Below are 27,460 nucleotides of genomic sequence, written 5' to 3'. Positions count from 1 at the left end.
ATAAAAATTATTGTCTTATTAATTGTGTTTGTTGACTTTAGGTTATATATTATTTTTTTCTGTGCAATCTGAGGTCATGTCACAATACAAGCAACCATTCAAAACTTTTATTTAAATTCTATGTACAACAAAGTGAAACTCTTAATATATACAAAGTGAAAAAGTAACAACCAACTGATTGGATTTCAGGCTAAGTAGTCAATATAGCAAAAATAGATATGAAACTTTGATGCTTACCATTTACACCGTGTCAAACGGCATTCTTTTCACTTTTTTTTGTTTATGTTTCACATAACACACATTACACATTAATACGCAACTATCATTATTAAGCATTATTTCCATAAAGCATAATACTTGCATAACGTAATAATCAGTAACCGTTCATTTATCCTAACTCAGCAATTTTGATCCATGATAGATGAACAGCTATACTTAATGCAAAATGTGAACATGGTTAACGATTTGTAAAACAAAAAACAAATTGCTGCATGTAAAATGTGAACATGGTTAACGATTTGTAAAGCAAAAAACACAAATTGCTACATGTTTGCGTGTTGAACCCCAACTGTAGCCAACAGTATTGCTCTTCATATCAGGAAATCATTGTCTCTTCAACTTCTGTCCTCATTCCATTCTCCCAGCCGTTCCTCTCCCATTGTACAAGACATTTGCAGTGGTATCTTACCCCCTACTGGCGTCCTGGGGAACTGAGGGATCTAAAGCTGTTTGTAAGTGGTGCTCTTCCTCTTAAGTGTGTCTATTGCACCGTCAGGTCCTCTAGCTCCTGCTGGACCTCATCCAGCTTCTCTGTCTGCTCCTCCTGCTCAGTCTCCTCCTCTGTCTCCTCATGTAGAACCTTGGTCTCTGTCCTCGGCTCCTCGCGTAGGGTCGCCAGGTTCTCGGAACTCTCGAAACAGCCCGAGTCCCGGATTTGCTTGCTTTCGCTTTCAGCCGACGCCTCCTCCTCAGAGTCTGATTCTGCCTCAGCTGGAATGGAAGAGAGATGACGACTTCTATGAAACAGAACATCTCAACGATCCACCATGACACATCTGTTGAGACTCAATCAGTTTGGGAAAAAGTATATGTTGTAATTGATCCTCCTAAATCAATTTTTGTGACCCTCAGGAGAGTTGCTAATGCAGTAATGTTGTGTTCTAACAGCCCAGGGATAATACCCGGAATGGTAGTCAAATCACAGGTATCGCTACAGGCCTTCTGTTCAAATTGAACAACACATAAAGAGCATTCTGAGGTGCAGACAAGATCGCATATCAATGCCTTCCTGAGAAATGGCACAATAATGATTAGAACTGCAAAACATGATGAGTGTCAATTCAAATGTATGAAATGTATCCGACTATCGAATGTTGTGGAGCAGAAAAAGGCTGAAAGGCTGATGACAAATACAGAAGGGTATCTAAAGGGTACATTCATGAAAATATATTCACTAACTCAAAAGAGGGACCTCTTCAAACGTGAATCTCTTGATGAGGAACAGGACTATGATTGCTATTGTATATTCTCCATGTGTAGCGGGCCTGCGGGTAGGATCCGGATGTAAACGTACACTCTCTCAGGAGCTCAACCGCCTTCAGAATCTTGCTGCGCTTTTCGGGATCGGTGATGTTCAACTCGTTCAGGTGACATTCCCTCAAGCCCCCGAAATCATCGATGCCCTTGAAGCCATGCATGGACAACAGAGACCCCAGCTCCTGAAACAAACAGACACAACTATTTTATTAAAATGATACATAACCATTGATGAACTCAGAACATAATGACGTTAACTGCCGATCACTAATTAGCAAACACATCTTAAACAGCCAACATCTTAAAAAGTGCATTGCTATGCTATGGTGAGGAGAGTGGTAGAGGCTATAGCATAGCCCTATCATCTGACAGGAGGAGCGACCGCAGTGAATCCTCTCCAGGGAGGGTGTAAACTTACACAGAGGCCGATCCTGTCAAGGACGTCCTCCAGCTGCTGGTGTTTGCCCCGGGCCTGGCTTGTCCTGCTCTGGGGTCTCTTCCTCCGGACCGGCGGGCTGTCCTCCGGCAGGATGTTGACGTAGATGAACTTAAAGGACCCCACCTTGGTGTTCAATTTCCCCGTCCAGATTCCCATGGGGGGCTTCTCGATGATCTGGATTATGTCACCTTTCTGTGAGGGAGAGGTTTGATTTAGTGAAGCTACAGCATTCTGGAGTCTTGGAGGATGGCAGACACACGGTTTGACCCCCTTTGAGTCCTGCCCTGTGAAGGTCAGTATAAGCCATGATAAGGTGTACAGTTATCACAAGCCAAACCAAGCCCTGTGGCTAACTCACCGACGTACTGTATGTATGGGCTATGTTTACGCTATACACTTTAATCATGACAACGCACGTTGGTGCCTTGGAGGACCACTCAGAAAACTGATCGGCTTAGCTCAGGAGGTAGAGCAGTTGTCTTGTAACAGAAAGGTTGCTAGTTCGATCCCCAGCTCCTCCTAGCTGAGTGTTGATGTGTCCCTGAGCAAGACACTTAACCCTAAACTGCTCCTGACGAGCTGGTTGCATGGTTGACTCTGCTGTCGGTGTGTGTATTACCTGATGTAAGTCGCTTTGGATAAAAGCAACATCTTAAAATGCTGTAAATGATCTCATACTAGCTATTTCAGACTCTGAAAATAGGGGCCAAGTGGCCCTATTGCCCCACTAATCACCCTGGAACGACCAGACCTTTTATGGTTCTTCTTTGGCAGGTTTAGACTGCTCAACAGCCCAGTTAAGCAATTGGTAATACACATTTATTTTTTACCACGGGGACCATAATATGGTGCCTTCGAATCACCCCCAGAAAAAGACCACTGCTTTACACAGAGGCGGGGGGGGGGGGGGGGGGGGGGGGGGGGGGGGGGGGGTTCTGCTACACAGGGGGGCCGTACTTGTAGTTTGAGTGACTCCATGTCATATGGGCTGGGGGTGAAGTCGGTGTGGACCAGGGCGCGACCACAGAAGGGTCCCAGGTAGGAGGCCCCTTGCTCTTCCAGTCTCATGCTGTCTCTCTGGCTGTAGCCACTGTCCAGGCTCTGTCTGTCACTGCCTGATAAACACAGACGTAAACAAACCCAACACTGTATTCAAATATTCCAGAAACACTCAGATCAGATTTAGTTGCTTGCTTTCGTTGTTTTTTTACGTAATGCATTGGAGTTTATATCGAGGAGGGTGGACAGTATAATGGCTACCACAATCTCCTCTCTGTCCCCCCGCACTAGACTTTCTACCCTGGGTGGCGGGTCTTTCAGCGCCATGGCCTCGAAACTCTGGAATTCCCTTCCTTAATCCCTCCGTGACTGTCCCTCCTTCCCTCTCTTTAAAGCTCACCTCAAGACCTTTCTGTCTCAAGAACACTTCTCCTCTTCCACCACTGCATAGACCCTCTGTATACTATCAATTTTTATTCATATTTGTGTTGTTCTACTACCTGTTTTTCTCTATCTTTCTCTGTTTGGGCTCTCATGAATCTGTAAAGCGACCTTGAGTGTGAGAAAGGCGCCATTCAGAATAAACATATTATTATGCGAGTTCAACTCGCATACTAATAATCTCTAGAGAGATATTGGTTTTGATCTCCAATCGCAGAGGTCTAGTTGTGGCATCCTCGAACTAGAGGCCCTCGCAGCTAGCTTCTCCTTAAAGACATGTATCTGAGATGACTCTGAGTCACACTGGATCAAAGGGTCTGCTGACGCATGTTTACCTGCAGAGAGTTGTCTGGACGGAGGGCCTGACACCGTCTCTTCGGATCCCGAGGAACAGAGGGAAGTTCTGTTCCGAGGAGCACTCTGATCGGGAAGCCAGTCAGATGGAGATAGGGTGCTTTCCTCATAGCTTTCATTCTTGGAGGACGATGGAAAAGTTCTGGTAAGTTTAAAACTGGGACTGGAAACCCTCATTGCACATAATTGTACTCCTAATTCTACCTCAAGTGCTATTTTCTTCTATTACTATCGACATTAAAATAAATCTCCAACTAATTACTCTTGTGTCTTGCTTTTGGGTAGCCGACTGGGGTAATGTACTAGCTTAATCGTGGATAGTTTTAGATCTTCAAGTCATAATCAAGTTTGACCTTGAATTTAATTAGTAGTACAACTTTTAAACTTTTAACTAACTATTTGATTATGCCCTTTAACTTCCAGTAGTTCTGAATCCAAACAAAGACTTTGTGTGTACCATGTGATCACTAGGGGGCAGCATTGTACGTATTTTTGCGAAGGCAACGGCTGATATAGCTCTTGAGGAAGTATAGGTCATTAAAGCTGCTGTATTACTTTTGTACGAACTTTTATCTCTGTGCTACCTCACATTTCAACTAAAATAACTTGTGTGGCTCATATGTATCAAACAGTTTCAAGCAATTCTCTAAAAATAGGTCTAATGTTTCATCATAGCTACAACTGTACACAATGTTTATAAAAAAAAGATGTATCTCAAAAGTTTCTTTAAAAAATATGCATATAATATCTTTGCTATATTTGCTCATATTGACAAATATGAGCTAAAGTGTACGAGACAGAATGAAGACTATTTATTAGTTGAAGGAGGTCCAGGGAATGTCTTTGATAGGCCTCACCCCCTCCTCAGCCAGAGCCTTCTGGACCTGCTTGGATGTCTTGCGGGTCATAGTGCGGGAGATGACGTTTCGCCATGACTTTCCCTGCTTGCTGCCGCTCTTCACAGCTTCATCCACAGTGACATTCTCCTGAAATGCAATTGATGTTCTGGTTACTATTACAAATTCGTATGTTTCATAAAATTGTCAAACTGTTTCAAATGTTGCAAATGATTGGCAGGATTCAATGACATTTAATCATGTAAGGTCTTATATCAATGTCGTTTTTGCTGACAATACCATTCATTGAATACAATTAAGTACTATAAAAATGATAACTCATTGACTTTTCCAAACAAATCAACCCTCAAATACTCTGTGTGACTGCACACAGACATACACCATTTCTATGCACACACATGCTTGAGCACACATCCGCATATACACACAGGTACGCACACACAGGCACACAGGCACACAGGCACGCACCCACACACACACACACACACACACACACACACACACACACACACACACACACACACACACACACACACACACACACACACACACACACACACACACACACACACACACACAACAGAAAATGTACGTGCATACGTATCTACGTAAATGCATACACAAATACACATACATGGCCGTCATCACCAGGGACATCAGGCTATATAAACCAGGCAACATGGACTTGAGACCTGAGTGAAAGCTAACAGTGCTGCTGCCAGTTTTTATGAGGCAATAATCCCTGGCACTGCGAGAGCCTGTCTGCTAACCTGTGCTTCTGAGACACAGGTTCTCTGCCTGGTTGGCTTACACAGGACATCCTGTCTGAGTGCAGAAGCATAATGGCTCGATGCAGTGCAACACCATCATCCTCTATCTCACTCTCGTTCTTTTGAATTGCACGTTTTGCCTGACTTCCTCCCGCGATATGTAAAGTATGACGAACACAATCCACACGATGCAACGTTTGAGGAGGAGGATATTTTATCGAATTATACGCTTTTATAATCTTATAATCCACAATTTCAATCTCAATGAAATTGCGCTTTCATTTGCCTGTGGCTACAAGGCACTGTGACATTTCATTTAAATACATCTATGCTGGGGAAACATGCTGAGTTCCCAGTCGGAACCTATATCTAGGAACTGAGCAGCACAAGGGAACTGTATATATATATGTGTGTTCCCTTTTCTTTTCTTTCTTTGTGTGTGAGAATGGTTGGGTGAATGGGCAAGTGACCAGGGGAGGGAACTGGGTAGGTGGGCGGGTGAGTTGGTGAAAGAGTGATGGGTCAGAGGGGTGAGGGGGCGAGTGTACATGTGATGGAGTGAGTGATTGGGTGTGTGAGTGAGTGAGTAGTTGAACAAGAGAGTGAGTGAGTGTATGTGCCAGAGTGAGTGAGTGAGTGTCTATGTAAGGGAGGGGGTGGGTGAGTGAGTAAGTGTCTATGTAAATGAGTGAGTGAGTGTCTATGTGGGTGAGTGAGTGGGTGAGTGAGTGAGTGAGTGAGTGAGTGAGTGAGTGAGTGAGTGAGTGAGTGAGTGAGTGAGTGAGTGAGTGAGTGAGTGAGTGAGTGAGTGAGTGGGTGAGTGAGTGAGTGTCTATGTAAGGGAGCAATTGTTCATGTGCGTGAATAAGTGAATTCCAACTCACAGGCTCATCCCAGTGAAGTTCTTCGGCCGCTACGGGAGACTTGGGCTTCATGAAATCCTTGAAGCTGCTGGACCTCTGAAGACTGATCTGGAAAGACATTATAATTCATTGTAATTAGCTACAGTCATAAAAAAACTCCATCTACAGTAATGTATTTTGTTTCATGATTTGATCTCAATCATCATCGTAAATTATTCACCTATGAACACACATTTTGATTTTGCATAATATGTTACTGTGAGGTACTAGTGTGTGAAATAGAAACTAGACTAGGATATGTCATTTCCTGAGCTGCTTATCAGTATGGGTAATCAGAAGATTATAATTTTCTTGGTTGCAGCTTGAATGTTGTTGGTAGAAGAGCCCAAGAGAGACGAATCATTACACAATAGTTAGATAAGAATCACCACACAAAGGGATTTTTTTAAGCTGAAAATGTGTTTTATTATCATCCAATTCTTCCAGTCTGAAGTAAGATTTACTTGATGAATCCCATGTGGAAAAGTACATCAAAAGGAGAAATACTTGTTCAAGTTGCCCTTATTGAGGAAGAGTAAAAATAAAATCAAAAATTTGATATTGTGTAACTTAGATTTTATTTTCTGTTATTGCCTAACGCCATCGCCTACTGACATCATGTCCTGTAACACGAACGCCCTGGTGCGCTCCTAACATGGAGAGGTGACTCTATTGTTGTACTGGAAGATATAGATACATCCCTATGTGGCCCTGAGCTACCTGAGTCTACAAGCATAACTCAATCGGTCCGCAAGTGTTTTGGTTGACACCACAGGAAACAGATGCAGCTTGAGCAACAGTCGACCACCAATCAGATCAGACATTAAGCATTAACCTTGGTAGTCAACCTTGGCTTTAGATGTGTGTGTGTGTGTGTGTGTGTGTGTGTGTGTGTGTGTGTGTGTGTGTTTGTTCCTGGGGAATCAACCCAGCTATATTTCATTGAATTGCATTTCACGTTTGTTGAGTTCTGCTTCCTAAAAACACTTATCTCTAAACACGAACCCAGTGCTAAACAAATATGAGTATACCTCTGTTCCTCATCACCAAATACATGTATGAATATGCATGAACCTCCTCCTGACATTTATGTTCTAGCTGCGCTGGTGAAGGCATACAGCATTGATCAGACCGCAAAACCAACCATGCAGAATCTGAAATGTGGATCTGGTGTGGGGTGTGTAGGAGTTGAGGTTGCCACTAGCAAGAGGCAAGCCAAGCCATGAAAATGAAATGACTCAGGCTGCAAGAAACTTCTGCAACCTGAGTCATTAGAGGAACTTCAACGTAACCGTCCTCGACTTTGTGTCTTAATCTTCTTATGCCTGAAACAAAATACTTCGTTTTAAGCCTTTTTTTTTCTTATATCGGTTCGCGTATAAAAACTCACTCAAAATGTAAGATCTGCATTGGAGTAGACACTTAATGACACAAAGCACATTACATATCACCTCATTGCTGCATAGTTTCAAGAAAACGAAATGGAAGACGAAAACTACAACAGCAGCAGTATCATCCTAAATATCAACAACAACAACCACAACAACAACAATTGCAGACTGGCATCTTGCTCACCTTCCTCTTTGAAACCTGTCCTGAGTCCTTCTCCGAGGCATTGGAAGTTTTCCTCCTCAGCATCTTCTTCAGTGGCTGGCAGTGTCAACACAAAAGAGCCCAAACTAAAGGATGGGGATGTGTGTATGTGTGACTCTCGTTTCAGGGCTTTCAGCGCTCTGATGGAAACAGAGGAAGGCTCGACTACCTTTCTGAGCAGCTCGCGGCAGGAAAAAGTCAGAGAGCCTGAAAGGAAGTCACGTGGTGAGACAGGAACCAAAGCAGGGGCTGTAGTCATGCTCTGCATTCTGCATTGCTCGTTATTCGTCAGTATTGCACACAAGACTAGGATTTCACGTACACACTCACACTTAAGCAGTGAGCAAAGACTCTGAATCCATACACGATTACTATGCTGCTATTTATTATTCAATGTATATGCTTCATACTATGTAATGCTATGGTGAGATCCATCATTTAGAACAAATGACTAATTAACCTAATTACTTAAAAGCCTCTTAAAACTTAATTTTGTTTTAACTGAATCCTCCACATATTATAGTGCAATGTGCACTCACAATCTATCTAATCTATTTTAACAGCCTACTTCTGCAAAGTTCATAGTCAGTATAGGGAAACATGAGTTACATCAGCAGCTAGGTGTCTGCACTTAGTTTTGTGGGGTCATTGAGTTTGTTCAACACGTTCTAGTGGTTAGGGTGACTCAGGTTGTTTCTATAGTGTCTAGATCTATAGGGTTGAGGATCCATTTTCATTTTTTTTGCACTTGATCATTCAAATGCATAGTTCTTGACGTGTATGATGTTTGATCCACATTCATATAAGGTTTAACCTACAATGAACGTGCTCTTTCAGCCAAGAGAGTCCCAGAGTTTGCTTGCGGTTAGCCTATCTCTCAGATGAAACAGTACAGACAGGAAGGGGTTGGTGCTAGCTGGCTCTGTGTCTATCTCAAGATACACATAATATTACCGGAGGACTCCAAGTGTTGTTGATATTTCTAGCATTGTAAAGCCCCTCACAGTTTCGCATGAAAGGAAACCGACTGCTGTAGACGTTACCAGCTTGTGGTCCTTTAGAGCAAATAACTGTTGCAACAATAAGAAGTATGGAAGTGAGAGATAAAAATGAACAATGTACAAGCTGAGCGGTGGGCCTTAGAAGGAGAGTCAGAGTAGTGGTTTTCTGCATAAAGATGCACAGCTTCAACAGAAGTCATGCGTGTGGCCTACAGGCTGCTAGTCACCTTGTACAGCTGTGGATACATTAATGTTAAACTGGGTCACTGTGAGACTCAAGACTAGGACTTTTCAGAGACATCGATGAAGTCTCCTCAACCCAGACTGAAGAGCTGGCAGAGCAGCAAGCATGAGACACGGACATTGTCCCTGGCAGGAACATGAACACTATGAGTGGCGAGAGTAGAGGGGAAGTGAGGGGTTTCATTTTAAATAGAGGCTTATTTGAATAATTCTGTGAGGTGCAATAGCCACACAACAGGGAAGGAGGGTGCCCTATTTGTGCTTCCTGTCTTGTTCCGATCAAAGAGTGGCTTTGACTTCCTGCAATAACAGAAGCGAGAGCAGAAAATAACTGACATTTTGTTGACGATCCAACAGTTTCATTTGATGCGGGAGTATTAGAGTTTCACCTGCGACACATGTAAACCAATGTTCATGAGTTAAAGTCAAACGTCGCTCCACAAACCTCAAACGTGTGCTGCTTAGAGCATCTAGCTGATATCTTGTTGACACCAGTCCATTGTTCCTCTTTCATGGAACCTGCTTTAATCAACTATATGTGACTATTTCTTTTCGAAACACAGCTGCATGTGTTTCATCTGAAGTACCTCTCAACTGTCTTTGTACAGGGAAAAATGTATCAACTAACTTGCGACGGGCCCTAAACGGCTCCTAACCCTATTGAGCAGAGTTGTAGTCCCCACTTACACCTTCATGCAGCTTTGACAGGGAGGGTTGCCAGGCAACCATTCTTTTATACGTAATGGCTCTTCAGATGTGGGGACTTATCTGAGGTTGAGTAAATTGGAATTGTAACGCAAAGGTTTCGCCTTACAAACACACACACAAACACACACATCAAAGCACACACGCAGACTTAAACGCCCACACAATCACGCACCCACACACACACACACAAACACACTCGCACACACTCTCACATTTACACGCACGCACGCACACACACACACACACACACACACACACACACACACACACACACACACACACACACACACACACACACACACACACACACACACACACACACACACACACACAGTATTTTACTTGTTTTAAACAGTGATTGTTTAAAGTGAGTTAAAACCACTCTGGCAACATGATCCTGAAATAAACGTTGTATCATTGTTTGGTTTAAAGCATTATGAGACAATAATATTTAAAGAGCCTTCATTTATTAGTAATAGAATATCCATTTCCAAAAGACCCCTTTGAGAGGGTATACATTTATAATTTAAACATGTAAGACATTTCACAACGATCATATTCATAGAAAAACTAAAAACAATTACTTTACAACTATTGTACTCAATAACCGACACACACAAACACACACACACACGCACGCACGCACGCACGCACGCACGCACGCACGCACGCACGCACGCACACACACACACACACACACACACACACACACACACACACACACACACACACACACACACACACACACACACACACACACACACACACACACACACACACACACACAAGATTGATTCTAGAAGTAAAAGAACACCAGTGCCTCTCTCTAAGCGGCTCACTGAAAGAGGAACCTACTCGAGCAAAACATCTTTATCACTTCAGAAATCTCTCCGAATCTACCCTCAGCAACAGCGTCATCTCTGGTAAAACCACAAAACACACCTTGCTCTAAAATTGCATCACCTACCGACAATAAGCTTTTTTTTCTGGAGTTTCCCCAATTCGGTGGAACTCTTTAGAAGTCTCCGATATAGACTACACACAAAGATTGAGTTAGGAGACTGAGGGATAGGACAATAGCGTAGAAGTCATGGCGGTGTCGAGAGAGAGAGGGAGAGAGAGAGGGACGGTGTTCCTCAGAGGACGTGCTGGAGTAGAGCCACGGTGAGAGCGGCCACGCTGAGCGTGAAGGACGACAGGGCTCTGGAGGAACCGGCCGTCTGGAAGGCCTCCGTGTTCTGAAGCATCCACTCCTTCTCCCTCCGCAGCCCCTGCCGGTCCAGCTCGGGGCCCATGTGCACCCGGATGGTGTTGTAGTAGCGGTTCAACCATCGTATCTAGGGCAACGGGAAAACCGGAACGCATGGGTGATATTTCTGTGTATCGTCAGCAGATGCACGCAAGCAGCCAAGCAATAAACATACATTGGTTTTGCTAAAATACCTTAATTTTTTTTTATGATCAAGCTGTCAATCATAATACCGCATCTATAGAAGGAAATAAATTGCTATTTTTTGTGCGTGTGTTCTGCTCCCACGTCCAATCACACACACCGCCCACACACCGCCGAATGAACACAGATAACACAGGGTTTATTTACTCTTTTTTAGCTGTGGGTTGAAGAGCAGCCTCATAGGAAAGTCAGCGATGGGGGAATTCATAAAGAAACACGTGTCTTACAGGAAAATGAAAGAGATTTCAGATGTGGTGGGTCCCAAATGGGTTTTAAACAGATGAAAAGATAAAAAAAAAAAAATAATAATTAGACTTCAGTGGTCTAAAATTGTCGCCCTTGTGTGTGTGGGAGGCAGGACGTGTAACAAACAGTACGAAGAGAACGCAAACAATGCAGGCAAGAAGAGAAAAGTACGAAGCACGCTGGTTTAGCTCCAGTTGCATGCTAGAATGTTCATAAACATGTCAGCCATACGCCTACTCGCTTGTTGGGAATTCTCTGGCTCTCTGATTCTCCAGACTTTACACTAGCGGCCTGGCCGGGTACAATCCAGAGGGGCGTATTTTGACATTTGCGTTCACACCAACAGCTCCAGCGGGTATTATCTGGAGTATGTCCTACTTACGGCGCATTTTTGAAAGGCCTACAAACATCTACATTTTTTTTACTATATTTTGACTATATATTGACTGTAAGTTGACTGACTATATATACTTTATATAATAAACATATATCCAGCAAAAACAACAATAACAACCTGGAAAATAGGACAATTATATGCACAATCTGTTTATGAAAAGAAATAGCAACATAGAGTACCTGTTCCTCACTGAGGAGGGTGGTATCAATCAGTTTCCGGTCGTACGGTACCAGGGAGACAGTGTCAAAGGTCAAGTAGGTCTGGTCGTTGTACTACAGGGTACAAAGACACAATTAAGACTGAATAACATTTCCTTATGAAGTTAGTGTCAAATCTCGTTTTGGGTCGACTCTACTGACAAATGAATTCCTGTGGTTCATTTCGATCAAGTATATGTATTCCTGTATCAGTACCTTTGTGCGGGCGGGTACAGTCACGGCAACGTCTTCAATCCTGATGCCGAAGTCGTCGTCCTTGTAATATCCAGGTTCTAAGAGAACAACACTCAGTATTTATTACTATTTAAAATGTGGTCATTGAGAAGAAGCTTTTACCCAAAGCAGATTGCAGTGAATATCGATACATTGAGCAGGCAGGCTGCTGCCAGTTGAAATTCAGGACCTTTTGGCTGCACTATCACCCCCACTCAATCAAATTTATGATAATCAAAAACTGTTAAATGACTCTCACAGTGAGGGAGTGGATGCATGTGTTTTTTAAAGTCACAGTGTCGGCCAGTTTGAGAAGGTTTACCTATAGAGGTGAACATGCCTTCTGTGAAGGGTACGTTGTTGGAACCAAATCCAACTGGCCCTGAACAGCAACGAGAAACAAATTCAGTTTTATTATTCATATCACACAACACATTTGACTATTTCATAATTCATCCATAGTCTGAGGCTGTGAAGACAGGATTCATTAAAAATGTATCACTCATTCACTCAATAAGGCTTTAATTCATGGTTTCTCCTCGCTTAACCGTTCCTGTTAAATTTTTAACTTTATTCTGGAAACTGAATTATAGTATGACACAAAACGACAGTGTATTTATTCCAGTCACACACCCTGGGCCCTGAAGAGAAGAAGCACTACGTACACTCATGAACCCCAAAGTAGTTTCCTATCCCGTGCCCGGTGCCATGGCCGTAGTTCAGGCCCACCTCCCACAATGCACGGCGGGCCAGCATCTCCATGTTTACGCCTGTTGGTCAAAGAAAGCCATGTTCAGGAAACACTTGCACCTTCAGGAAACACTCCCTGCCTTCAGGAACCGGTGTGAACCGGAACCGAAGCGCTCCGGATAACATGACTTTGAGTCAGACCGGCTTAATGTGTCGCATTTCCGTCGATATGTGGTTGCGCCTTACCCTTTGTTCTCGAGGGGAAGATGGTTCGAGATATTTCGATGTTTCCCATGAGAACCCGAGTGAAGGCCTCCTAATGAATCACGCATTGAGCCATTTTAGTTATTTGAACGACAGGGGAATAATCCAGATCATTTTGTTTCATTCTGAATGTACAATGATTAGAAGAATAAAGGAACACGCAAAAAGTGCAGGTGGCAACACTGTAGCTAAAACCAGAAATGTTTGTTCAGAAATCCTACCCGTTGCATTGCCGTGGGAGTCCCCCAATGGACAGTCCTGGTAATGTCCGTTGTGCCGTCGCTAACAGTACAGTAATAGGAGTGAGACGCATTCATTCTCAAGAATTATTATAATTGAATTATAATTGATGCACAACATCTTTAAAGACAAATCCTTCTACTTACAGATACTGGCCCCCGGAGTCAATCAGATACATTTCGTCGACGGTGAGCTTTCTATCGGTCTCGTTTGTTGGGCTGTGATTCGACACATGATTGTTAGGACGTGGAGCGTTGGTTCACGATCCAAACAGATCTCAGTACCCTGAACCCTGTGCGCTGACGCTGTACCTGTAGTGAGCGAGGGCCGCGTTGGGGCCACTGGCGGAGATGGTCTCGAAGCTGGGGCCTCGACTGTCTTTCTGCTTGCTGAGATAAAGTTGCACAAGTGTGAAATGTATATATCTATGAAGTCAAACTAATGATCCTCAGTGGGAAAACTTGGTCAAAGGCAGTAAAGCAGACGCTGGTTAATTTCATGACCTTTTACCTTATTTGAAGTACATTACTTATGATATGTAAAGGTGTTGGGGCCTGTGTGTGTGTGAGTGCATGCATGCGTGTGTCCTGTGTGTGTGTGTGTGTGTGTGTGTGTGTGTGTGTGTATGTGTGTGTGTGTGTGTGGCAGATTGTGGCTCCCCTACCTGCGACACTCATTGACGTAGTGGGCGGCACTGAGCTCTGTCTCTTTGCCCCGAGGGACGGCTGTCTCCAGCCACATTAGCAGCTGGATGACTGCCACGGCATCCCTCACCTGAACGTACAGAAACAAGGAATTACTGTTAATATTGGTGACAGTTTCCCGGGTGCTTGAACAGCGGTGACGCCAGCAAGCGCAGCCATAAAGGTATCAAGGCCATGCATTGCTCGGTCAGGTGTAACCCGCATCTATTAAAAGCCTCTGAACACGGCTCAACTCATAAAGATTGCCAGTGTATTGACTGTAAGATGTGATAAGTGGGGTGATATGGAATGGATGGATTTATGTTTGTTGTCAATGAACGATGTACTCCATTTTGTGTGTAGTTGTATGTGTGTATGTGTGTTTGTTTGCAAGTACGGGTGTTTCTGACCGACTTACGTGAGCATTTCTCAAGATGCGTTGCTCCATTTCGTCTTTCACAGCCTTACTGGTCAACACGGGAGAATACGAACTGGTCACCAGCTTATCCTGCATGAGAGAGAGAGAGAGAGCGAGTGAGAGAGAAAGAGAGAGCGAGAGAGAGAGAGAGAGAGAGAGAGAGAGAGAGAGAGAGAGAGAGAGGAGAGAGAGAGAGAGAGAGAGAGAGCGAGTGAGAGAGAAAGAGAGAGCGAGAGAGAGAGAGAGAGAGAGAGAGAGAGAGAGAGAGAGAGAGAGAGAGAGAGAGAGAGGAGAGAGAGAGACATTTAAAAATCTCAAAAGATATAGAAGAATAATATAATTCTTATTCAACCTTGAACAATAAATAGTTCTAACAATACATTTCTCTTTGGATTCTGTATTGAGCTGTAATTAGTGTGCCAGGGCATCTGCACAACTGGACCATATCGAAACAAATATCAAAAAATAAGCTGGGAGGTAACAACAATGCAACTAGGCCTGGGGTCTAGAACCTTCCTCCCACCTGTGCTGAGATGACCTCGTACAGGGCGTAGTTGGTGTACTCGGTGCCCACCCAGACCTTTACTCCGGGTAAGAGCACGTAGGCCGCCAGGTCCAGGCGCACCGCATCGTACTCCCTGAGCTGGACACACATGCTCTGCACACACGAGGAGTTCAGGTAGGCCTGCAGGTCCTCTGGCACGCGCTCGGTGTGCACAAAGAGCCTGACGCACACACAGGGAGAGAGGGAGAGAGAGAGAGAGAGAGAGAGAGAGAGAGAGAGAGAGAGAGAGAGAGAGAGAGAGAGAGAGAGAGAGAGAGAGAGAGGGAGAGAGGGAGAGAGAGAGAGAGAGAGAGAGAGAGAGAGAGAGAGAGAGAGAGAGAGAGAGAGAGAGAGAGGAGAGAGAGAGAGAGAGAGAGAGAGAGAGAGAGAGAGAGAGAGAGAGAGAGAGAGAGGGGGGTCACAAGCTGACACTAAGATAAAACAGAACACAGAAGAATGGAACGAGAGATAGAGAGAGAGAGAGAGAGAGAGAGAGAGAGAGAGAGAGAGAGAGAGAGAGAGAGAGAGAGAGAGAGAGAGAGAGGGAGAGAGAGAGAGAGAGAGAGAGAGAGAGAGAGAGAGAGAGAGAGAGAGAGAGAGAGAGGAGAGAGAGGAGAGAGAGAGAGAGAGAGAGAGAGAGAGAGAGAGGAGAGAGAGAGAGAGAGAGAGGAGAGAGAGGAGAGAGAGAGAGAGAGAGAGAGGAGAGAGAGAGAGAGGGGGGGGGGGGTCACAGTGACACACAAAGATAAAACAACACAGAAGAACGGAGAGATAGGCAGAGAGAGTGAGCGATAGGAGTCACAATATCACACTAAGATAAAACAGTACAAAGATAAACGGAAAGATAAGGCGGAGAGAAATAGGAGTCACAAGATCACACTAAGAGACAAATAGATAGCTATTTGGAAAGATAAATAGATTGGAAGGTAGGAAGGAAGGAAGATAAAAAGAAAGATGGGAAGAACGGACGATATAAGGAAGAGAAGGAAGTAGAAAACCTGACGATGAAGGAAGAAATTAAGGAATGAAAAGAAAATCTAATCTGAGGATGAGGAATGAAAAGAAAGGAAGGAAACAAAAGGACAAGTGTAGCACATTAATGACAACATCACAACTCAGAGGTTGGGACGTTGCTGTGCTACGCGTAGGTCGGCTTGCCAGATCTCCTCCATGGTCAGCAGGGTGTAGGAGTAGAAGAAGGGGTTGTGTGGGATGTCGTTCCCACGCAGGTTGAACAGCCCTGAGAGGAGAGACACAGGTCATTCCTCTCAAGACACGGCGCTGGAAACACTGGAGAGACCAGCGTTTCTCACCCATAGCTGGATAGAGTTGTACTAATGTACCACGCTACAAGTTAGTATATACAATTTCACCTTTATTTTGTTTTTGAGAAAATGTATTATTAATGTGTTATAAACACAATCCAAGGGTTGTACGAACGCATATATACATAGAATATATGTAATATGTTCCTGCTAATTCCTATGTGTCTTATAATGTGAAGTGAGCTGAATGCATTGAAGCAATAAGTGATGTTTCTGCGATGTTTGTGTGCTGCGTGTCTTCAGCGTAACGGCCATGCTATGACCAATGTGTATCGACCGGGCTTCTTACAGGCGGTCTCGTCCAGGGCAGAAAGCAAGAGAGCAGTGGGCTTGTATGGATTGGCCATCATCTCCATTCGAATGGCGTCCACCTTCATCTGCCAAGTTCTTCCTGTAAACACACAGAGACACACACACGGATGCACACACCCCCATACACAGATGCAGACACAAACACACACTCACACACACACACACACACACACACACACACACACACACAGGTGCAGGCACAAACAAACACCCACACACAGACACAGGCACAAACACACACACTCACACACACACACACACACACACACACACACACACACACACACACACACACACACACACACACACACACACACACACACACACACACACACACACACACACACACACACACACACAGACGTAGGCACAAACACATACAACGCACACACACTCACACACACACACAAACACACACTTACGCATGCACAAACACACACAACACACACACATGCGCACAAGCATTCACACAAATACACACACATTAGGGATTAATATCGGGAAAGGAACCCCTCCTCCCTCTTCCCGTTAACATAAAATATATAAAATATAAAATAGGCATCATGTGGCATTTAATGTTCCCTTTTTAAATTTGATCATTAATGCATATTCATCATATCATTGTTACGCTATTGTGCAAAAACGTAAAATGTGCATACTTTAAATGTCAAATTTAATGAAAATGCTTCGGTGTCAAATTACCTTATTAAACTCAAATTGCTTAATGGTGTCCCTATGATTTATAATTTCCTGTTATTCCAGTGTCCTTCAGAAATCGTTTTATGGGGTTCCTATCTCTGTCCCAGAGTGATTAGACAGTCAGCAATAAATAATAACTAAAAAATATGCCTGGAAAAGGTCATTTTATGGCCATTTTATGGTGGTGTGTTAGCTATCTACTTGGCTCACTGGCATTTATTGGCCACCATAATGGCCACCAAACAAGAACATCCCTTTTTTTTCCGATGACATTAGTATGCACACACACACATACACACACACACAAACACACACACACACACACACACACACACGCACTCACACACACAGACACACACACAGACACACACACAGACACACAAGCGCACGCACACACACACACACACCACACCACACACACACACACACACACACACACACACACACACACACACACACACACACACACTCCCACACAAGCACTCACAAGCACACACATTCACACGCACACACCCTCACACACACCTATGATGTGGTCCGGGAGACGGGTGAGGTTGTAGGGGGGGGACGGGGGGTCTGTCGGTCCAGAGCCCGTCCACCAGGTTGTCGGGGATGGAGGTGAGCAGCAGGTTCCCCGGGGCCAAGTCGGCGTTGAGGTACTCCTGTGTTTCTAATGGGAGGAGAACAAGGGGCCAACGATGAGGGAGCACAGAGGACCCATCGACCCCGAGTCAACAGTCTGCCGAGCACGCAGACGGAGGAGGCGTCCGTCGATATTCCTCTGTGTGCGTGTTTGAGTCAGTGCTTTATTGACCATGAGCTGGGCTGGGGGTGGGGGGGTAGGGTTCTTACTGAGGGAGAAGACAAACGGGTCGAAGCCGATCCTCCCGCCCTCGGGGAACTCGTTGAGCAGCCAGTCTGTGATGCTGCCGATGAAAGCTGTGTGCACATCAACACATGATGGCGCCTGTTGAAATCCATTGTGGTTCTGCATTTGTGTGGTGTTGTGTTGTGTTGCACAATCGATGGAATCGATTTTGTGTTTGGTTTGTTGTTTGATGGTTATAGTTTAACATGTGTGGTTATTATTGTGCGCTGACTTTGATTGTTATGTTTATAATAATAACAACACAAGATAATTGAACAACACGGTCGTATTAAACGCAGGATTGCATGAACGTTTCATTGCATTCAATAGCAAGACAGGCAAAGAGAAGTTTCAAAGTCGACATTTTGGGGAAAAAATAACTGTGGAATAAGCAACAGGAGAAATACTAATCACCAAAACGTATTTCTGTGTTATGATCTGCCTCCGGTAATCCAACGAAATCATTATGATTACTCACCATTATCGCGAAGGACCCCGCGCTGAATCAGACGTTAGTGTACATGAAGGTTGTGTTGTTGATGTATACTAACACAGAAGTGGTTCTCAACTGGGCTAGTGTGTCATTAGCCATTGAGTCACAAACCAAAATCTCACAGTATTTCTTCCAATAATGCACTGATCAACAACGCCTCCGTTTACTGTTACAAACATGGCGCAAACCAAAAGCTGCAGCAATTGGGGCCACATTCAATGAGGCACTTAGCCAGAAACATGAAGTAACATTGAAGCATTAGCTATTTCACGGGCTTCTTTCTAAAGATTAAGGTTTGGCATACACTCTGCCACCCAGTAATCATGCACTCAACTGGTGAGGTGACCCACTTGTGGACGAACACTGCATTAATCGATCAATGAACCAAGTGATAAGAGTGAGTCATCAGGACAGCCTACAGTCTCTCTCCAGCTTCCAGTTGCAGTCCATCTGTCTGTCCGCCTGCACCCAGTATCGGCTGTCCGTCCACAGCACCGCCTTCATCGCCGTGACGACCACCGTGCCTTCGAAAGGGGAACAGGTCAGCTGGGTGAAGGTAGACTTATACAGAGGGGTGTTAAAGGTCAAAGGGTTATGGTTTTGAGATATTGTCGCGTGCATTGCATGCCAAGGTCATCTCATGTAGCGTGTGTGAATTGAGCCAAGATGGAGGAACAGTGGGAAGCAATGAGGAAAGGAAAATTCATCATCAATTTCATATATTATCTTAAACTACAATTTTAAATTCTATAAGGAAGCGCTTAAGCAATTCAAAGAACTATTTATTTTTTGTCTCAGTATCATTTGCTGTACTTCCAGGAACTGGGTGATGTGATGTTGATGAGAAGATGTGTGGGAATCTCAAGATAAGGAAGGAAATGAGTAAGCAGTGATGGTCATTTTAGAATCCCTGTTGGGACGTCTTAGTCCCAACTTAGTGATACTGAGCACAGATATACGCCCTGTGTACACCCCAAACATGTCCAGATTCCAGGATAAATCACCTTTTATTATGCTGTCAGTTAAACACGTTATTAAAGGCATTAACGCAAACCAATTTTAACAGCGTTAATTTTTTTATTGGGCGATTAACTCAATTTTTTCTTTTTCTTTTAAACTTTTTTTTTTTGGGCTCTAAACAAAGAAGCAGTAGCCTGACTGGTATGTTCAAGGCAGTATATTGTATGATCATCGTTTAATTGCACTATAGGCTTTTTTTTTTTGTATCGTCCTGTTTTGATTTGCCAATGTTGTTATCAATAAAAAAACATTTACACAAGGCAAGCCGATGCACTTCTCCATGTTGATAAGAGCATTAAAATGAGAAAAATTAATGGGACAAAGAAATCAAGGGATATTTAGCATAGAAAAAAAATTGCCGTGAGTTAACTATGACATTAATGCGATTAATCACGATTAAATATTTTATTTTATATCGCTTGACAGCACTACTTTTTATAATATATAAAAGCCAAGTGTATTTTTTTTATTGTCTGTGTGCAATGATTTTTGTCCCAAAGGAAGGGCGTGCTTGTATGTGTTTGTGTGCGTGTCTGTGTGTGTGTCTGGTGTGTGTGTGTTTGTGTGTGTGAGCATGTGCGTATGTGTGCATGCTGACATGTGCATGTGTGTCTGCGCGGGAGCCTGTGTGCGTTTGTGTGTGTGTGTGTCTGATGCATGCAGGGAGGAGCAGATGAGTCAGAGGAGGAAGTCATGCAGGGCGGGAATCAGGGCGGCCTGCGAGGGGGAAGGATCGACGAGGAGCTCCTCAGAGCGGAGGAGGAGGAGGGGGAGGGGAGGAGGGGGAGGGGGGGGGGGGGGCGGGGGAGTGGAGGCGGGGGCTTAGGTTTGAAAGATGGAGGGGCTAACCTGCGGAGCCGGTGTGAAAGCCAGTCATGAAGGCTATCCTGGCGTCCCGCGGCTGCCGTGTACTCACTCTGTGGACGAGGGAATCGAGTTGAGATATACACTGGTCTGGCCTCCCACGGACACGCACACACACGCACACACACAACACACACGCGCGTCGCGCACACATGCACGCACACATGTGCACGCACACTCATACACCAGAGGTCCCCCTTCACTGTAGGCGTCTTTGAGTGTTATTAATTATTATTACTCTTCATGTTTAACCTCTGTTTTTCTTCTATGCCTAGTCTGTTTTACATAGTTTTGAATGATGACTATATGCTCTGTAAGGTGACCTTGGGTGTCTTGAAAGGTGCCCCTAAATTAAATGTATAATTATTATTATTATTATTTTATACACACGCTCATCTGAAGCTCCACAAGAAAAAACTTGGATATGTGTGTCACATTTTTCCGTTACACACACACACACACACAGGACACAGACACAGACACAGACACAGACACACACACACACACCACACACACACACACCACACACACACACACACACACACACACAAAAACACATGCACACCCCCACACAGTAAGACACACACACAAAAGAATGCACACACCAAACACACACATGCTTGCATGCATGCATGTGCACACCCACACACTTACACACAAACAAAAGAACGCAGACAACACACACACACACACACACACACACACCACACACACATAAACACACATCTAAAGCTCCACATTACTTGCGTAAACAAACACATTTTTCATTTACAAACACTCACACACACAAACACACAGTGACACATTTGCATGCACACACGCACACACACACACACACACACAACACACACACACACACACACACACACACACACACACACACACAAACACAAACACACTCAATCACACATTTCAAGGCATGATGCACACACCCAAACACACATAACACACACACACCAGCCAGGCCTACCAAGTGGGCATCGGCGGCGGGGATGATGTATGCGAGGACCTCCCGAGGTATCATGGCTGCCCTCAGGGCCTGCAGTCTCAGTGTTGTGTTGACCACAGTGGCAGGCAAGTACTGTAACAGACACACACAAAGTCACACATACACACACACACACACACCACACACACACACACACACACACACACACACACCACACGCACGCACCAACGCACATTGAGGAGAGTACTTTCATTTACAGTAATAGGTGCCTCGAGATTTACGGGATTGTAGCCCACTGGATTGCATGTTTACACTGTGGTAAAAAAAACAATATACAGCACTTCCTACACAATCATTTAGGGCGGATCTCTTCCTCTCTCCCTCCCACTTACATAACATTTACCTTTTTGTGAAAATAACTTTGTTGCTAGCCCCTCAGGCTTGGAGGGGTCAAAATCTTCTAGTTTGCTTTAATGGATCTCTGACATTCTAAACATCATCAATTCAATTTTTCTCCTTTAGTTGAATTTCTTTTCGACTCTGAAAATGATCATAAGGATAAGGTTTGCTTAATGCTTATCCCGTACAACTGAAGTTCTAAACATCATCAATCAAAGTTGTTTCATTCCTACAATTGATCAGACATTTTCTAAGAATAATTACCAGTAAAAGTAAATATTTTCCAACATAAAACGTGCCTCCATGGAGCTTGCACATTCTAAGACCTATTCCGGGGTCTAACTGAATTTGCATCATCAACACCATCCCCATTATCAATAATATCATCATCAACAATATCCTCATTATCATCATCATTATCATCATCATGATCAGAAGACTTTTACCGGTGGGGTTAAGGAGCAGTTCCTCTCTGTGCTCCCTTCCATGAGAGCAAGCAACAGAGTTTCCTGGAATAGAAAAGGAAAAAGAGACAACTGCTGTGAAGGAGCCATGACAGTCCCCCTTGGACGAGCTGTGGAGGCACAGTCCCAGATTACGGTATAAGCGGGTTATGAATCGCAGCTCACGGTACAATATATCAACGATTCTTTTAAGGCTCATACGATATGTATCACAATTCTTAAAACATTTAGTTTCTGTAGATATTGTTGACACGATACTTAAATAAATATTTTTTGGTGTTATATTTTTTTTTTTTGTGTTTGTATCGCGATTCATAAAATATTTTGAGTCTGTCGATATTGTGACAATTTTAGATATCATTTTTTGGTGTGTTTGTTTTAATTTTGGCGTCACGTTTCTGCAGGTCTGCATTTCTTTTGTTAATGATATGCAGCCAAACACAACAGAACAGAGCATAGGCGATGCAAATTGATTTTTGGTAAATACACAATGGCGCCCTCTGGAGAACGATAACATTATTTTGTTACCACTAAATAACGTTACACTATAACACAATAACACTTTTTTTTATTTAAAGTTCAAAACAGATTTCCGAGTATGCAAATTATCCCAATTCTCACTAGTCCCCCCCCCCCCCAGTATTCGTTGGCTCCAGTATTCATTGACATGTTTGTACCTTTAAAGCCCCACTTTTATGATATGGAGAGCAGTCAAAGTGAAGGACGGCTGGACGACAGGATGTGGTTGCAGAGAGATCATAAAACACATTATATAACACCATTGGATCTTGTGATGTTACACTCAAACAACCAATAAACCAAGATCTAATCCTATTATTTCCATGGGTAATTCAAAATGAGAATTACGACAGATGCAACTGGACTTGTTGGCGCCTACTGTCTTTTCAATTAAAAATGACCATGAATAACCCAACACGCATCGATAAAAGGAAGCAGATGGCAATCTCAGTGTCCTCTTCGCAAGGTCTGGTTATTATTTATTAAACCCATATGCACGATCATTGCTATGACGGAGACATGTATGCAACTAAAAGTAGAATATATTAAAGTCCATAGTTATAAATAAGAAAAACATCATGTAAGCAAATGGCACAAACCATTGACATTTATAATTTTTTTTACATTTCAGATGTGGATAATCTTGCCAAAAAAGCTATCATCAAATGATTAAGGATCAACATTTGTGTCCGACCCATGTTTTTTCTCTTTTCTCCTTTCTTTCTAAACTCCAGAGACTGACTGAATAGAATCCGGTCTGGTTGTACCGGAGGTCCGGCTGGAGGGAGACCCTCCGCACCCAACACACTTTCACAGTGAGTGACCACACAGTTTGGGACGAAAAGATGCAAAAGGCTTACCTGCCAGAGTTGCCAGGACGCAGGCCAACAGCCAGCCATGGGAGACATCTTGGCACCGACAGTCCGGTCACGGGAGAGAATCCTCAGAGTGAGTCGCAGCAAAGTAGCCACGGCTGCTGTACACTGGGAAGACAGTGTGTGTGTGTGTGAGAGGTAGTAAGTGTGTAGGTTTTAAGTGAGTAAGCAGTGTGGGTGTCGGCTCTCTGGCTCCCTCTCTCTCTCTCCTCTCTCTATCTACCTCTCTCTCTCTCCTTCTCTCTATCTACCTCTCTCTCTTTCCTTCTGTCTCTGTCTACCTCTCGTCCCCTGCACTATTTCTGCTCAGTGTGACTTTCTGATAAGCGTGAGAAAAAATGTCTTTGTTGAAGGCTGTTAGGCCGACGCTGACCTCCTTCTCCTGCCGTACCATGATAAGAAAGGCAGTGTATTAAATCGAGTTCCACTCAACGACTGTACAATAGCTGCATTAGTCAATAAAATACATCCCTGGGTTGATGTGACCCACAATTAAGGCTCGTCATAATCGTGGGTTACATCTACTAAATTATCACAAAGACCTCTCACGGACCCCCTAATATGCACCAGTTATATTCTTATAAATACACATGCAGTGCATGGAAAGCCTGCCAACGCCCCTCTTAAACACAATTATTGCTGCGAGAAGGCCATGGCCAGTGGGAGACGGTGGAAAGAAGAAGTCAGCAAGGCTGCTTATACTCCCAGTGTGTTTATTAAGCAGAACATAAATGGAAAACCTTATCAAGCAAACCATATTATGGAATGCACAAAAACATATATATTTTTAAAATAATAACAAGCCTTCAAACTATATGCACAGAACAATATATGTCATATATATATTTTCAACTGTCTACGTTTATTTCTATTTCTCTTTTTTTTTTTCTATTTCAAGAATAAGATTCTTCATTTATCCTTTATGTACCACCTGATGCACCTCTCTACCCCCAGTGGTACAAGCTACCACAGGTTGAAAAACACTGGTCAAGGCGGATGAGGGAAGCCGTCTACCATTACAATAAGGAATTGCAATGAATTACCACATCTACATGTATCCTTAAAAAGGATACGTCTACGGCGATGGCTGTGGCGCGGCCATGTGCGAGACGCTGCAGTTGTTTGTAGGAGGCAGGGGTAGCAACAGGATGTGGGAGATGACAGCCCAAGGGGAAGATGATGGGGAGTGGGAGGGAGGAAGGGTTGGGGTAGGGGGTTGTGGGTTGAACCAGGGGCCTGTGTCAGAACACAGATGCTGACGGGCTTCCCAACATTATAGGAACGGAGCCAGGATCTCTGTGTTGTCATCGGATCCCTGGCCAATTAACTGCATAGCAACAGCATCCACCGCGCCTCCCCCTGGCTCCATCCCATTCCTCCCCTCCTCCTCCTCCTCCTCCTCCTCCTCCTCCTCCTCCTCCGTCCCTCTACCCCCACCTCACACCCTTGTGGAGAAGAAGAATGATCTATCGCTGTTGGTGCTTGAACGCTAGTCTGGCTGGCAGAGGACACCTAATGGAGGAGGAACATATGTTAGTGTGGAGGTCTCAACTGTCAGACGAGAGGATCTTTTTTGAGCAGTTAACATATGTTTGGTTGTCTGGAAGTAAAATGCTACAGACGAGGAAGGAAAGAACTTTATCACGTGTATCACCTTTGCATAGAGATGCTTATTTCTGGGTTTAAAAAGGGGGTATGGGTTGCCAGACAAAATAAGACAGTTACATTCTACAGTGGGTGGGATGGATAATTCTCTGGTAGACTAAAATAATGGTAATTTATATCGGGATACTATTGATGCTGTCTATTAGCACAATACTTTCTCATTCCTTGCTTTTCTTCCGTGTAGGCAAGTGTTATAAACTCTTGTTTACATGATGAGCAGGAAGAAGGAGGAGAATGAGAAGGAGGAGATTGATGAAATTGAAGGGGCGTATTGTAAAGATGGGTGCAGATATTTTTTACCGACATGAGGTTATCATTATGTGCGTTACATTCCTGAAGAAAAACACCGTCTGAGGAATTTGATTATTTCTATGCACATTCAAACTAATAGAATACTGATATGGACATTTGAAATAATGTATCTTTTGTGTCCATTGACGCATTGGAACTTGGCATGAGTTTGACATTTCTATAGTGAAAACACACATGGCGCGCACACGGCACATTGTTTAAAAAGTAAATAAGCAAGCAAGTTTAACAATGAGATGAACTGGTTTGTAGCCTACCTTGAACTTGGACCAACCAGACCAGCACAACAGACAGGATCAGATGTTAATGTTTTGTTACACTTGCATGTTGTTTGAGAAACATTCGCCAAATATCAAATCAACGATATGAAGCTAACAAGTAGCTAAAACAGTCTTACCTTGTAACTCAAAATAGTTAATTTAGTCTAACTTGATATTGATATGCCCCTTCTGAAGAAGACTGCAGGAAGTATTCGAAATATGTCTGGTAGGCCTACAAACAAATGAATACTAGTCTGTTTACATGAACATACAAGTTCATTAGTCTTACCTTGTTTTGTCGTTTATTCACATTCAGAAACGTAATTTTCAGAATTAAATATTGACATCATAGTTAAAACGATGACAATATTACTTTTGCTAGGAATTGGTATTAAGTGTTTGGGATTAAAAACTAATGAGCGTCTGAAACTGAACCTGACTGACTGCGTATGTTATATAGAAAGTTGGCTGTTCATTATTTATTTGTAGCCCAATGGGCAGTACCAACGTTTAAACACCAGGGGGGTAATGGCTCTATAGATAGAACGGTGTTGAGTAATTTGTGAGCATGGCGTTATTAACATCTGATAATCCGTATAAAATTTGGCTTCATTAGATTAACTTTGATCTATTGAGTTGTATTTTTTTCTCATTGTTATGATGGTTTATAATATATAATCAACAATAACTAACATATTACAAGGACCTATATTGTGTTTTTTTTTTAAAGTTCCACCACTTTAATAATGTATGCATAGGTCTTCCTGTAATTCCTGATTCAAACATGGACTCTATCGATATATGAGACCAAATTATCCCTACAAAGAAGGATGGAATTGTAATTATATTAATTACTAATAACTTTTTTTTATTTTGTGATCCATAAGATTGTAACTTTGTATTGTTAATTGAAATTGCATTGAATTAACTTGTTATTAAATGTTTAATAGTTGGCATTCACAATGAATCGACAACAACAACTTCTGTAAAGGGCTGGGGGATGTGAACAGAAGGGGGCACTTGTGACCAATGTATTCCTTCTTTCACTCATCCATTTCAGTTTGAGCACTCCTCTTCATCAGAAAACTAGCTCCTCAGTTTTCGCTCATCACCTTGTCTCACATGAGTTATATGTAGTACCTTTGTTTGTGTGTGTGTATGTGTGTGTGTGTGTGTGTGTGTGTGTGTGTGTGTGTGTGTGTGTGGTGTGTGTGTGTGTGTGTGTGTCGG

The 27,460-nt window shown here is 43.4% G+C and overlaps 2 protein-coding genes across 2 annotated transcripts; both read right to left on the bottom strand.

Annotated features, from left to right (window-relative positions):
* Positions 1–92: 92 nt before the first annotated feature.
* Positions 93–8,098, bottom strand: sash3 (SAM and SH3 domain containing 3). The gene is made up of 8 exons (XM_030367856.1): positions 7,874–8,098; positions 6,281–6,367; positions 4,627–4,755; positions 3,751–3,889; positions 2,933–3,090; positions 1,955–2,167; positions 1,574–1,718; positions 93–990 (listed from the first exon to the last, which is right to left on the bottom strand). The coding sequence occupies exons 1-8, from the start codon at positions 7,934–7,936 to the stop codon at positions 761–763; spliced, it is 1,164 nt and encodes a 387-aa protein (XP_030223716.1). The 5' UTR covers positions 7,937–8,098; the 3' UTR covers positions 93–760.
* Positions 8,099–10,291: 2,193 nt separating this feature from the next.
* xpnpep2 (X-prolyl aminopeptidase (aminopeptidase P) 2, membrane-bound) lies at positions 10,292–25,029 on the bottom strand. The gene is given in 22 exon segments (XM_030368928.1): positions 10,292–11,180; positions 12,119–12,211; positions 12,353–12,429; positions 12,693–12,752; positions 13,036–13,140; positions 13,307–13,376; positions 13,546–13,606; positions 13,711–13,782; positions 13,876–13,953; positions 14,229–14,338; positions 14,666–14,755; positions 15,189–15,390; positions 16,368–16,449; positions 16,824–16,925; positions 18,071–18,110; positions 18,112–18,215; positions 18,398–18,484; positions 19,326–19,430; positions 20,776–20,827; positions 21,746–21,871; positions 22,585–22,647; positions 23,982–25,029. Coding segments are annotated over 22 exon segments (2,028 nt in total). The 5' UTR covers positions 24,030–25,029; the 3' UTR covers positions 10,292–10,979.
* Positions 25,030–27,460: the final 2,431 nt, after the last annotated feature.

This window comes from Gadus morhua, chromosome 10, assembly GCF_902167405.1.
Source record: "Gadus morhua chromosome 10, gadMor3.0, whole genome shotgun sequence".
Classification (NCBI taxonomy): domain Eukaryota; kingdom Metazoa; phylum Chordata; class Actinopteri; order Gadiformes; family Gadidae; genus Gadus; species Gadus morhua.
The sequence above is the reverse complement of the archived record's forward strand: the minus strand, read 5'-3'. Positions and strand labels throughout refer to the sequence as shown.